At 40.9% G+C, this 14,994-nt stretch overlaps 1 protein-coding gene across 1 annotated transcript in view; it reads left to right on the top strand.

Annotated features, from left to right (window-relative positions):
- Positions 1-549: 549 nt before the first annotated feature.
- Positions 550-14,994, top strand: part of LOC128839646 (fructose-1,6-bisphosphatase isozyme 2) — a 30,893-nt gene continuing 16,448 nt past the window's right edge. Inside the window, exons 1-3 of the mRNA XM_054032823.1 lie at positions 550-922; positions 6,512-6,674; positions 7,607-7,699. Coding sequence (XP_053888798.1) covers positions 750-922; positions 6,512-6,674; positions 7,607-7,699 — 429 coding nt within the window. The 5' untranslated portion in view covers positions 550-749. The remainder of the gene's footprint in view (positions 923-6,511; positions 6,675-7,606; positions 7,700-14,994) is intronic.

The raw sequence follows: 14,994 nt of genomic DNA, 5'->3' as shown, positions 1-14,994 counted from the left end.
GGGGGAGGGTGAAGCTTAACTGCAAAATGTATAAAAGAAGAAAAACTGTTTCTGTTAGTGTGCTTGATTTGAGACTTGCCAGTCTCCTTGCACCGCTTTGGGATCCCAAATAAACTTTGATTGTTTCTCCACCCCGGGCAACAAACCCCGCTGTTGCTGTCCTCGGGTACTCTGTGCCGGCAACAGTGTGATGTGCAGCAGAATCGATTGCATAAGGAACTAGCGTATCAACAACGCTGTTGCATATTTTCTCCATTTGAAATTTGTCAAGAAGCTGTCAAATAAGTGAACTGATTTATCTTTCAGACTGTCAGCTGGAGCAAGATATAATTCTAGTTTCGTCTTTGTTACAGACCGTTCCCCTATCTATCTGCTGAATGGCACTTAACTGACTTGCTAGCAAGACATCTGTACTAATAACCTTTCACTGCTCTCCACGCAACAGGACTAGTATTACGTTTGCAAATCACTAGATTAAATATGTAGAGGAGAAGGGGGAGGAGGGTAGTTTTTCAGTAGTTGTCTCTTTCCCAAGCTGCTTTTATGCATCCTGGGAGATCTACAGAACAGGCAGACTGCACAGCTATTTCAAGCATTTAAATCACATGGGCTCAAGAACATTTTAATAAACCATGTCTAGCACACGAGCCAACAGCGTCTCCTTAAAATACAACAGCTACTGAGGAGAAGCAACGTTGCAGGAAAGCAACTGGTTCTAACTAAAAAGATAACTTTATTTGCCAGCAAAGATGTCAGACAGAAGTCCCTTCGAAACAGATATGTTAACCCTTACCCGATACGTTATGGAAAAGGGACGACGCGTTAAAGGTGCTACAGGGGAGCTGACACAGCTGCTCAACTCAATGCTGACTGCCGTGAAGGCCACCTCCTCTGCAGTCAGAAAGGCAGGCCTCGCCCACATGTGAGTCCTATTTAGACATATGGGGGAAGGGAGGAGGAGGAGAGGGATTTGCCTCCACATGAAGACTGGGAAAAGGGCAAGAGTTTTGTGAATTTTTTCAAAAATTCACCCACTTTAAATTCAATATGCTTCTTTTAAACCATGTAACAGAAAGTATGAATTCTGAGCCCAAAATCTAGCAAAAATGATATTAGAAATTATGTACATGCTAGAAGGGGGAGTGTGGGTTTATGGAGAATTTTAAAATTGTTCCTGAAATGTTCCCTGAGACTAGCTGTGGTTCTGCAAAATTTCAGTTTAAAAACAGTCAAATGAAAGCAAAACAAAAACCTAGTGCCATTATTTCCTGTCCTAATCATCTTCTTATCTTTTTTAAATGGTGAAACTGGTGTATTTTTAAGTCTTAGAAAATTTGAAGACTATCACATTTAGATATGTTCTGCTAACGTCCAAACAGATTGTCACAGCTAGCGTCTGAACTGCGGAAAATCAGGGTTTACCTTGGGAATGCTGATGTCCATATCCATTACTACAGTACTAACAACATTATGATTCAGCAGTGCTAAGAGAAGGCCATATACTGTCCTCCTTGCGTGTATCCCACTCCCTCGGGTGTCAAGGTCACCCAAAAGTGGTGTGTGGCCCTATGTGAAGGGCAAACACAACCAGCTCGTCTGGCTTCTGGTCTATTAGAAGATGGGAACTGAGGATTGCCTTGAAATGGTCTGAAATGAACTGACCTGTTTTTCATGCATTGGCTCAAAATAGACACTGATGCTGGTTCTTCAGTAGCAACGCGTCAGTAGAGGCTGGGGGCAGGAAGAGAAATCTAATAAAAGCTGTATAATTTACATATATTCTTGTATATGTGTATGGTGTGTATGCTTAATTCCGAGGTTAGTGATGTGGCTATACATGTATAATGACGGCAGAATACTCCATTAAGCAGTTTATTCCTATATACTCTATGGCAGAGGAATCTCTAGTACTTTGCATTTCTACAGCATCCTCATTCAAGAATCTTTATGTCCTTTGCAAACTATGAATAAACATCACAGCACCATGTGAGCAAGGTATCATTATCCCCATTTTACAGATGGGAAATATAATTCATAGAGCAGTTATGTGCTTTGCCCAAGGTCTCACAGTGAGTCAGTGGCAGACCCAGAAATAGATCCTTGACTCTCACAGAACATCAGGGTTGGAAGGGACCTCAGGAGGTCATCTAGTCCAACCCCCTGCTCAAAGCTGGACCAAACCCCAACTAAATCATTCAGCCAGGGCTTTGTCAAGCCTGACCTTAAAAACCTCTAAGGAAGGAGATTCCACCACCTCCCTAGGTAACCCAGTCCAGTGCTTCACCACCCTCCTAGTGAAAACATTTTTCCTAATATCCAACCTAAACCTCCCCCACTGCAACTTGAGACCATTACTCCTTGTTCTGTCTGCTACCACTAAGAACAGACTAGATCCATCCTCTTTGGAACCCCCTTTCAGGTAGTTTAAAGCAGCTATCAAATCCCCCCTCATTCTTCTCTTCTGCAGACTAAACAATCCCAGTTCCCTCAGCCTCTCCTCATAAGACGTGTGCTCCAGCCCCCTAATCATTTTTGTTGCCCTCTGCTGGACTCTTTCCAATTTTTCCACATCCTCCTTGTAGTGTGGGGCCCAAAACTGGACAGTACTCCAGATGAGGCCTCACCAATGTCGAATAGAGGGGAATGATCACATCCCTCAATCTGCTGGCAATGCCCCTACTTATACAGCCCAAAATGCCATTAGCTTTCTTGGCAACAAGGGCACACTGTTGACTCATATCCAGCTTCTTGTCCACTGTAACCCCTAGCTCCTTCTCTGCAGAACTGCTGCCTAGCCATTCAGTCCCTAGTCTGTAGGGGTGCATGGGATTCTTCCATCCTAAGTGCAGGACTCTGCACTTGTCCTTATTGAACCTCTCCTGTGCTGTAACCACTAGACCATTTCCCTCCCCACTCTTGTTGGATATTAACTGAAGCCAAACTGTTTTCACTGACATTACAAAGGAAAAGTTGCATTCTGAACTTTTGTGGCATTCCAATTTTTAAAACCCTAAAATACGTAGTAAATAATAATATATAGATAAGAAACAGAATTTATTCTTAACCTAATTCTTAACCTAAAAAAGACATGACTAATGTTTCAACATTACAATTCCTCCCTCAGAACTGAAGCATCTATTATATTGAGGAAGAAAGGCCTCTCTTTGAAAAAACAAAAGTTTCAGGAAATAATCCAATAATCATACATCCCACAGATCTCATCAGTCATGTCATACAACCAACCATGAGCTTTAGGAAATTTCAATGACCAATTGTAAATCATTCACTAGGATTGACATCCGTTTATATTTTCAATACTATCTTCACTTGAAAAAGGGCTAGAATTTTTTTTTTAAATGACAAATGAAGTTAAATAGGCCTGCCATTTCTAATTCTCCCAAATAAGAGGTTATGGCGTGGCTTCTTTAATATTTAAAAAGTTAACACCAACTTTTTGAAAGTTTTCCATTCACCAACAAAGGAGAAGATTTTGAAAGACACAGAGGGCAGTTAGGAGGCAAATTCCATTTGTTTCTTTGAAAAGAAAATACTTATACATTACATATGTGAAATCTGAGCAGATTATCTTGGAGTGGATACATAGCTGAAGTCATTTGTTGGGCTCTGCAACTAATTGTGAGCTTACTGAATAAGTCTCATCTGTATGTCATACATAATCATTTAATAAAACCACATACTGTGAATAATAGCATGTTGTAGCATGCCCCAACAATCTTAATAGTGAAATGTCACTATGAAAGACTTAAAAGTACGCTATTTAGAAATCACTGTACTTATATTTCATGGGTCATTATTTCCCTTCCCTCAGCTGGGGAGTCTCCAACTTTTTCCCTCAACAGAGAGAGCTGCTGCGAGTGACAAAGTGCTTTATAGCGACAGCTGTGGTAACATGTACGTAAGCAAAGAGTGAAGCAATCAGATAGGGAACTCTGCTTATTAGCTTTAGTGTCTGGCCATCTGTTGGCAAACACATGAAAACATGACCTTTGTTTCACAAGAATTTATCTGCTCCAACCCCTTGTTCTCTGATTAATGTCAGTCCTTTGTAAAGTCTGAATATTTCCAGGTGCAGCAGGAAGCTGCACTATGGATTCTGTTGGTGGCAATCTTCCCTCCAACTGAGAGCTCAACTAATTCCACAGAAATCCTCAGCATGGCACTAACAATGCATTGTGGTATCATAGCTTCCAATCCTATGCTGTGAGCTCAGGGGCTCTGCTTCTTCCCCCTATCCTGTTATAGCTACAGTTCCATTGCCAGGTGTCGCTGCTGTGCAATGGCAGATGCCCCAGTGTGGCTCTAGTGCACTCCTTGTGGGCATCAGTGCAAGGGGAAAAAAAACTCATCAGGGAGAAAGTGATGGACTCTGGGGCAGTGGAGGTGACAGCAGCAGGCCCCCATATTTTGGGGGAAAAGGAGACACAAGGAAGGACAGAGTTGATGGAATCACTTCCCATCCCAATACTCCATACATTAAAACAGCTGCTCCATTCCTTCTCAGGGGTGGATGCATTTCTGTGATGAGTGAAATAATCCATGTGTGTCTCCCTCTCCCTCCCCCCATCCCTTTCCGAGCCCCAGATGTAATTTCCACAGCAACCACTGAAGCCATCACAAACATTATCGTGGTAGCAAAAGAAGCAGCAAGAACAGAAGGATATTTAACAAAACTCCTGTCTTCAAGCAAATTTCCCTAAAAACAAGGGGAAATAAATTTTGAAAGTCGCCAAACTGTAAGTTTTCCATGAGGAATCAACAACTCTTTCTGAAGTGCAGTCACTGATTGACTGCAAAATGGAGCCATCTGGTGGTATAGATGGGTCACTAAATGAAGTAGAAGCACTTGCATATGGAAAACATTAGTAAGGCATATTACCAAACGGATTAATTTGTGTGCCATTTGGGATCTCTTTAAAATTATGGCTAGGATCGGATATAAAATTTGACATTAAGCCTACTTCTGTTTTCTATAAAAGAAGTCTAAACCAACTGCAACATGCGCTCATTCTGATTTTAAAAAGCAAAGTATGCAGCACATTTGATCAAACCCTACTGACTTCAGCGATGGGAGCAAGATCAAATCACTTGGACTTAATAAATATTCTGGGCTTGATGCCGTGTTCTTTGCACATCCTGGTTACTTTCATCAGCTTTGCATGCACAAGGAATATAACCATGTATCTTCCTGTGGGAAGCTATAACAGTGCGCGCTGCAGTCTTGCTTATGTTTAAGATCCATGGTCAACAGTGAGGCTCCCCAGACAAACATAGTTTAAGAACAAGTGACCAGAATTTTTGAGAGAAACTAGTGATTTTAGGGATCTTTTAGGGGGAGGGGCCCTACTTAAGGCACCTTAAGGTGGCAAGATGGGTACCCAAAAACTGAGTAACCCCAAGAACACTACTTAATTTTGAAAATCTTGGTCAGTACTGTATTTAAAAAACAACACATCATGCTATCCTGAGGGAGTTGGAGAGGGAGAGAAAGAGGGAGGGGGAGCACAGTTCCCCCAACAAGGGCTCCAACAGGGAAAAACACTTAAAAAAAAAAAGTTTTAAAAATTTAAGAAAAGAGAAAATAGTCCATTTAAGGACTAACCACCTGCCCCTTTATAAAAGCAAAGTATTTGCTTTATAGGAGAGCAATAAAATGCTGTCACAGGGTCTCTTATTTGCTTCCCTTGGTCTCAAAAGTGACTGAATCAGATAAAGTAAATCACAATTTTATTTTCTGAGTTGAGAGTTTTGCTTTAGAATTTTTTTTTAAAACTAAACCTCTGAAAATAGGGGTTTATCATGGAAATGCCATCACTGTCTAATCTAGTCCATTCTGAGGTGCAGTTCAGAGGAGAGAGAGAGAGAGAGAGAGAGGTAGCTCAACGAGGTTTGTAAGGCTCTGAATTTGGGGCCTGGACAGTGATCTGTCTGGCTCCAGATGTAAATTAAAGACTCCTTACAGGCTGGTTTAATTTATGGAGATGCCGAATGGCTCCCTACGGGCTGCTCTGAGGCAGAGAACAGGCTCTGGCCACACACTCCTTCCTCAAACAAGCCTCCATCCTTTGGCCATCTCCCCCAGCACTCACTCGCAGCAGGAGCCTCATGGGGGGGGGGGAAGAGGGTGTTTGAGGATAGAGAAGGGCCATTCTGGTGCCTGCGGTATTCCTCAGAGGTCAGTCAGTTAAGGTGACTTTATAGTGGCTGAACTGTCATGAAGAGATCACAGCCCAGAACTGAAGCCACAATCTTTCCCTCCCTTGGGCAGATTTTCATTTACCACCAGGAATGGATATCTACAGAGATATCTTAAAGACTTGGTGTGTGTGGGAGGTGTGGAGGGTGAGAGATTGGCAGGGAAAAGCCACGGTCATCACTTTTCCGAAGTCTTAATGTTCATGAACATTATGTTCCTGTCAAAATTCAGGCCTGTCTTGTTGCTTTGAGGTTTCTTAGTGTTTTCACGGCCATGTACACATCCTCCTTTCTTTAGGTATGGAATAGCAGGAACTGTGAACGTGACTGGTGATGAAGTGAAGAAGCTGGATGTGCTATCCAATTCTCTGGTTATTAACATGCTACAGTCCTCCTATGGCACCTGTGTCCTAGTCTCAGAGGAGAATAAAGATGCCATTATCACTCCACAAGACAAGAGGGTCTGTATATATGTCTGTGTTCTCTCATTTAGCAGCAGGTGGTGCTGTTATTCCGAGTATTGAAAAAGAGGTTAGGGACTATGTTACCTGTAAGAAAGTAAAAAGGCACAAGTTCCTAAGCAATGGCAGAGAATCTGCATATTATTCTACTGCTTAAATGATTAGTTACAGTGGGTGAGCGGTTTTCAATAAGTAAGGAAGTCCTTGCAAAGGATTCATAATTAAAACTGGGGGAATAATTATTTGTGAGCATGTTAGTGAAACTGGGATCCCAATTGAATCCTACCATGTTTGGACCCTTTTTTGAACATTGGTGTGACCTGTTTTTGTTTGCATGAATATTTAGCCAGGACTATAAGGAGTACAGTGCTACTCAGTTTGAGCAAGGCTGGCAGAACTGGGCTCTAAATTAACTGCCCTAACAAATGGCTACTTCTGGGATTTCCGGATGTATGGAAATCATCTTCGATTATGATACCCCTCCATTAATTTAACATGAAGTCCCAAGGAAACACTAATTCACAGTTCAGGATTTCGATTAGCACTCCACCAAAAGCCAGCCATCCCTGCCTCCCTACCCTCAAGCCTCACTTCATAAATCCATTCATTCAACTCACAATACAATTTAAACAAAATTTGTTCAATAAACCAAGACAAAAACTGGAACAAAACCACTCAGTTCCTTTGCTTTCACACTATGTCCTTTCCTCACACCCGATCTTTTGTGTAGTTACATTGTCAGCTGTTTGGGCAAGCCCCTTCTCTCTCTGCATTTTGGTGATGTGCTATACAGATTACAACCTTATTCGGTCCGGATTTATCAAGGGCATTTGGTTATCTAAATGTTGTAAGAAAAAGATGGTGTTTACCAAACAAAGGAAAAAGATACAGCAAGTCAGCATATTTAATACTCCTCTTCTCTCTCCTTCTAGGGTAAATATGTGGTGTGCTTTGATCCACTAGATGGTTCTTCCAATATAGATTGCTTGGCATCAATAGGAACGATATTTGCTATCTACAAGAAGGTACGTTGATGAACAAAACACACAGTATGATTCACCCAGTGAGAACAAAACATTTCCTATATATCAGCTCGCTTCACTTTCTTTTCCACTGTCTTTTGGATAAAAAGCTTTAAAGAGACAGTGATATAGATATACAATGAATATATATTTATATCAAATAATGGGCTGAATTTTTAGGAAGAAGCACACTTAATTGTCTACGTGAAATTCTTGGGCCACAGCACTTCCTTCTGTATCACACAGAGTAATTAAAACAAAAGTGGTTTCTAATTATAAGGCAACTCGTTAGCTACATCAATCCTATTTACTCACTTCAGTGAGTGCTGGGGGTGGGGTGGGGACAGGATGTAGAGATGGGCCAGAGCTCCAGTGTCAAGGTGCAGAACCAAACTTAAAGTTCAGGAATGTTCAGGTCTGGAATATGGGTTCCTGTCCATCTCTACAACTCACAATGTTTGTTTGCCCACTAGGGAGCTACATAGAGTGCCAGGTTTCAGAGTGGTAGCAGTGTTAGTCTGTATCAGCAAAAACAACAAGGAATCCTTGTGGCATCTTAGAGACTAACAAATTTATTTGGACATAAGCTTTCATGGGCTAAAACCCACTTCATCAGATGCATGGAGTGAAAAATACAGTAGGCAGGTATATATATTACAGCACATGAAAAGATGGGAGGTCAGTGCTAATGAGGCCAATTCAATCAGCGCAGATGTCACCCATTCCCAACAGTTGACAGGAAGGTCTGAGTATCAACAGAGTGGTAGCCATTTAACCACCAGCATTTGCCAACAGTTAGAATGTCAGTTCTCACAATTTTACTGCAAGTCTCGCAATATTTGTTGCTTTTATGAAAGCCCCTAGCTCACAGAATCATATGATGACACGAGACACACAGTTCTCTCTTTTTTAAGGTTACAGCTCTCATGTTTGCAAAGAAATACTTAAAAACATGAATCCTAAAGGCTCAGAAGGCAAGATGCCATGATTACCTCCTACACTTAGAACAGGAAATTACTATGTGGTGTCTATTGAATTTATAACTGTGAGCATCATATTACCATTTAGTAGTACCCTTTTTGACCTTGCCTTCTCGAGGAGGGGGAAAGGGGTGTTCTTAACTCCATGTAGCCGTCTGGAGGTAAAATCCTAATGAAGACAAGGAAGTCTGTAGTCTTCACAAGTTAACAGGTTGAGTTCAAGAATAAGCTCCCTCTTATATATAACTCCAGCTGCTAATTTGTGTGAAAACTACAAACTGCCTTGTCTTCTTTAGGATTTTACCTCAAGATGGCTAACTTGAGTTAAGAACACCCCTTTTTCCCCCAGTAATGGCGAGGCCTTTCAAAACCACTTACCAATAAGGTTTTCAATTTGTTTTCTACAATTTTTTCCTCACTCTCAAACAAACGAACGAACGAACGAACCAACAAAACCTGAGTGCCTTCTGACATCTCATTTTAGAATTAAAGTCTATGTAGGGGCAAACATCAATACTTAATGAATGGTACAATTCATTAATGTACAACCTACAATACTCAATACAAAATTACTTCAGTCCCTCAAAAGGTTAGATGTAACCAAAGGATAAAGATTCCACCCACAGGATCAAGTGCACTTATTTTAGTTACTTGAACAATTTAACAAATCACACTTGAAAGACAAAAAACTATGTTGTACACAGGTACTAGAAAGGGCATTTATGCACAGACAGCATTTTTTATTTAGCATCTTCCTTTCCACTGAGGTGCTAATTTAACAGGATAAATTAGCTAAATATCCAGCCCTCTCAGATGGGAGGATTTTATGGGATTTTTACCATGCCCTTCTTCAAAGCCATTAGCTAAATCAAAATAACCAATAAAAATTTTTTGAAATTCTGCAGCAACAGACATTTATGAAAGAAAAAATGATGAAATGCTCTCCCAAGGGACTGAAAATCTATCTAGGAAAGAAAATAATTTAAACAATTTTAAATAATCTTCCCCATGGAAAGGATTTTGAAGTACATCAGGTCAGCTTAAAAAGACCATTCATAACTGCTACCACACTTATGGGGTCCCTTCTGATTATATGATCGTGCATATGAATGATTTTCTCATCATGTCACTGCCTGAACCTGGATCCCAAAGGCACTCCAGTGTTCAAACATTTCTGTGAAGTGACTTCCTTTTAGGAAAGAAGCTATAAAGCTAGTTAGAACTTTAATAGACTGAGACAGCATCTTTTGAACAATGAACCATCAAATAGTCTAAGTAATGTGCCAAGGCTACAAAGAAAGTGAGTGTCAGAGCTGGAATTAGAGCTCCTGGCTTCTAGTCCAGTCTTGGACCACATCTTTCCCCCTTATGAACAGTATTCTGTACAAGCACACAAGGATGAACATGCTCCCTACACATTGACAAGAGGGACTTAATCGCCAGAATTCAGATATCGTTGGAATTTAACAATAGTTGTTCAGGTTATGTAAAAATAACTGCAGTGTTGATTTGGTAACCATGCCAAATATTTCTGGATGCAGGGCTATATTTAAGAAGTAGTCTTTTAAAAAGTTCCTCCATATATTTCAAGAGCTGGAGGCAACTCCATTTGATATAATAATTCACTGCTAAGAGAAGGCCTTAAGGTATGTAGGGGGCCTTCTGAAGGGTTTGAGCCAGATCGGTACACTGATTTTTTCATTCCCTGTCCCTAAAATCTGATATAGTGATGTAAGGAAGAGATAGCCTGAGAAGAAACAAATGGTAGGGTCAGATTCTCCTACCAACACTAGTCATTAGAATCTTGAGCACTCTCTTTAAAGAAGTACTTCTTTCTTGAAGGTAAAGACAGAATGACCACTACCATTTAGGGTTGCCAAGTGTCCGGTTTTCAACCGGAACATCTGGTTGAAAAGGGACCCCTGTGGCTCATTGTAGATTCTTTTGAATCCAAGGAAAGAGAGGAAACTAACAGTACCTGCCTACTTAGTACTGGAAGATACCACCTTGAGTCTTGTAAACAAGTCTAGGACAGCACACCACTCCTAATTTATAGTCTCTCACAGCCCCACTTGGTGGCAGAAATGCACTACTGCAGTCTCTTGAAGAAACATGTTATTGTTTGTTTACTCTATTTTTCTTCTTGGTTTTGCTTGCATTCTTTTCTCTTCATGAATAGATGTTGGTATCCTCTTTGCTTCCCCTTGAATCTCCTTTCACCAGCAGGAATATTATTTCTAAAACTCCACTCAAAACAAAAAAAAAGCTTTAAGGAAGCAAAGCAGAGATAGGTGGACGGACCATCTGGCTTAAGTCAAAAGATCAGGTGCCTTTAAAACTGACTTCCAGGGCCTTAGCCGTCAGATCCTGTTGAGATGTTGTGTAGGTTAAGCAGTGTGTTTGTTAAGAGATAACTACTGATGCTGTTGTAATGTGTGAACTCCTGGGAGTGTGGTGGCTTAACCCACTTTTTAGCATAACTGAAAATTATTATTTTGGGGGAAACATAGCAGCCTAATCAATCTCTTCTCCCCCCTCCCCCTCCCCCTACACACACACACCCTGCATGAGTCTACATCCCAGAGCTGTCCTGTGACATTCCACTGCCTTTTTTGTAATATTGTCAAGATCTCCAGACAAGTTCTCTCACTATCCATCAGTTTAACAGTGCATGTCATTTTCCCCTGGTACATGAGAAGTAAGGAGAGGGGGAAAGGGCAACAGATGCTAATTATTGATCTTTACTAAGAGATGCATAGTTTAGTGGTCTGAACACAAGATTGGGAACCAGGACTCTTCAAGATCTAATTCCAGCTATTATAGTGAACCCCCTCTCCTGGGCTTTGGGCAAGTCACTTATGACAAAAATTTCAAACTCAGTTTGTATAGTGTATTCTGAAAGAGACATTAAAACCTCATGGAACTGATTTCATCTATCTTGCAACAATGAAGTGCTGAACTGATTTTTCCAAAGTTTAAACCTTTGATTCTATGAAGTCAGATATTTTAAAGCCTATGCTAAGACATCCCCTATACCATAGCCAAAATATTGTTGAAGGAAAATACTCAAAGGTTGTTATCAGGCTTCTGCTGTCTGTTTTAGTTCACTGGTTCACTTTTTATTATACTTCACTAGGGCAAAACTATTGCACAGACTTAAAAAGACAATAAAAGAACCTCATCATTTCCAGCGTTTTATTTTTACCTTTGAACAGATCTGCATTTCTTTGTGGAAGTTTGACTCTGAACTTTCTTTCCCCCTTTGGTTGTTCAGAGCACAGACATGAACAATAATTGAAAAACAAGCTGAATTCTGGCCAGCCTCCATTTCCCTAGGGAGAAGTTCCTTTGCTTTCTCAGAATAGCCCATCATTGTTTAGTTTCTCACCCAGGAATATTAGGGGTGCAGGGGAGAGGAAGCATTCGTTAGTGATGAGTCTGCAACAATCATCTCAGATAAATATACTGTATTTGAAAACAGTCTTCCATACAAGATTTATTTACATTCACTTTACATAAACACCAGCGTCTAATAAGGTCTGAATGAGAAGCTTTTTGGGGGGGTCAAACACACACACACACACACGCACAAATCTGGCCATTTTTAGTGTAGGGGGAGAGTACAGAAAAGTTAGGCATTCATAATATTGTTTGCAATCTGCACATAAGTGTATTTTTTAGATTTAATTTTGCAAGTAAGTAGTCTATGGTGGACAATTATTGCTTTGATGTTGAGATGTGTGCACGCCATAGGCATACAATTTTAGAACAGAAGGTTTTAAGGTATAAAAGCATAAAAAACATGCTGTTCATGGCAAGCTAGCTGCTTTTGAAAAAGATTCTTTAGGAGAGAGTTAGCAGCATATAGTCAGTATTAAGGATCTAAAATGTGCACTCTTATTAATTTGCATTCATTATGTACACTGTAACCTTTCTGAATGAGCTGCTCTGCACTGAATCATAATCAGTTATACCATACCAAATGGGGTAAATGAATTCTTTATCATGAGTCCATAATATGTGACTACATGTGAATGCATTCATAGGAATTTACAACATACACGATGTCTTAGGTCCTCAGGAACCATTAAGGTGCTGTGTCTCAGTATTGAGAATAACATGCCATGTAGCTAATTCTGTCTGTTCTTATTTAAGAACAATCCACCTCCCAAAAAAAACCCATAACCCACCACCACACAAACACACACAGAAATTAAATCCCCTTAATTGTTTCTGTAAATAGTTGCCATCTTGCTACATATTGTTAAACAGTTGCTATATTTCACCAGTGTAGAACTGGTTAGAAAATGGGGCAGTGCGGGAATGGCAAAAAAAATCAAAAACTGAAAATTTTCAGCCAAATTCCAAGTTTTCGGTAAAAACTTTTAGTTGAAAACCAAACATTTTGATTGGAGAATACTGCCCTGGTTCTTGTGAGAGTTGTCGTTTGAGTGCTTCATGCCTCCTTTCTTTGCTATTGGTTAGGCTCCCTGGACAAACTACATCGCCTCTGATGCACAGTGGTCTCCCCTCTTGTTCAGCCACCACAGTGCATCATAGGGCACAAGCTTCTCAGGTTTGGGGAGCTTTGTTTTTCAACAAAGTCCAAAATCTCCTTAGAAAGACGCACTATCCTGGAATGTCCCTTCGGTAAGACCTGGTGTTGAGGCACTTCTGCCTCAGTTTCCCCAAAATGATCTTCAGTCTATTCCTACTGTAGAAGCAGGTTGGCCTTCCAGCCAACCCACTATAAAGCATTCAATTCCTTCCTGGCTAAGAGAGTCCCTAAGTCCAAGTCCAAAAATAACATCAAAACAAAAGAGTCTTCAGCTCCTCTGGGCCTTCAGCCTCCTTCCTTACTGGCAGGCTCCCAGTGGCAACTGCCTATCTCACTACCTAACTGCCTGCTCTTGGGCCCCAATCAACCCAGTCGTCCAGGTCAGATCTATCCTCCTACCAAGGCCCCCTGGCAGACTGTAGCCCTCAGCCAGTTTCATAGATTCCAAGGCCAGAAGGGACCACTGTGATCATCTAGTCTGACCTCTGGCATAACATAGGCCATAGAACTTCCCTAAAATGAGTTGTACAGCAGATCTTTTAGGAAAAACATCCAATCTTGATCTAAACATTGTCAGTGATGGAGAATCCACCATGACCCTCAGTAAATTGTCCAAGTGTTTAATTACTCTCACCATTAAAAATTTGCACCTTATTTCCAGTCTGAATTTGTCTAACTTCAACTTCCAGCCATTGGAGCATGTAATTCCTTTCTCTGTGAGACTGAAGAGCCCATTAACAGATATTTGTTCTCCATGTAGATACTTATAGACTGTGATCAAGTCACCCCTTACCCTTCTCTTTGTTAAAATAAATAGATTGAGCTCAAGTCCATCAATGTAAGGCATGCTTTCTAATCCTTTAATCATTCTTGTGGCTCTTCCTAGCTTAAGCTCAGCTCCTTTCCCCACATCGAAGCAGCCTGTCTGGCTAGCCACAGGAGACACCCCACCACCACCCGCACTTTTCCTCAGCTGGTCTAGCCATCCATCCATCCTGCTTCCCCCTCTCCATGGACTTTTGGCAGCCTTCCTCAGGGAACTCACTCCCTACTTCCTCTTCCTCCTTTTAAGTCTCACACCCTGCACAGGTAGGGCTGGGCTAACTGGCCCAAGGCTTCCCGGCCCTTAAAGGGACAGGTGGCCCTGTTATAGTCAAAAACCCTATTTTCCATTGAAAAACAATTTTAATAGTAAATTTTTGATCAACCCTAGCTAGGGCGAAATCCTTAACTTGTTATTCAGCTTCTACTCAAACTAATGAAATCCCATTCCAATCCATGGGAGTTTGTTTGCGTGAGTCAGAAACGAGTAAAAGCTAAACAGGGACCTCAGGACTGTGACTAAAGGTTTCATTCAAGTTCCTACTAAACAGGCATCATCACAAAAAAGCCACCACAACTGACAAACTTTTTTGGCAAACAGGCCAAAAATCAAGGGTGAAATCCTGGCTCCAATGAAGTCAATGGCACTATTTCACCCTGAATGAGCATAGAGAATAACAATTCTCAGAATTTATCACAGAGTCAGAAAAGGTAGAGATGTCAGAGACTGGGGGGAAATTATTATATCAGCTACTCTGCCTCCCTGCCAGAATACTGGTGTGTCCTACTAAAGTAGGACTTGTAATGTTTTGTCCAGTGTACTTTTAAATCTCCCAAGCAATGGGACCTCCATCGCTTCCCTAGGAAGACTAATCCAAAGTCTAATACGTCTATTAAGAAGTTTTTCTAGTGCTTAGTGCGAATTTTCCCTTTAATAA

Source organism: Malaclemys terrapin, chromosome 6 (genome assembly GCF_027887155.1).
Source record: "Malaclemys terrapin pileata isolate rMalTer1 chromosome 6, rMalTer1.hap1, whole genome shotgun sequence".
In the NCBI taxonomy this organism is placed as follows: domain Eukaryota; kingdom Metazoa; phylum Chordata; order Testudines; family Emydidae; genus Malaclemys; species Malaclemys terrapin.
This window is presented reverse-complemented; position numbering and strand designations above follow the sequence as displayed.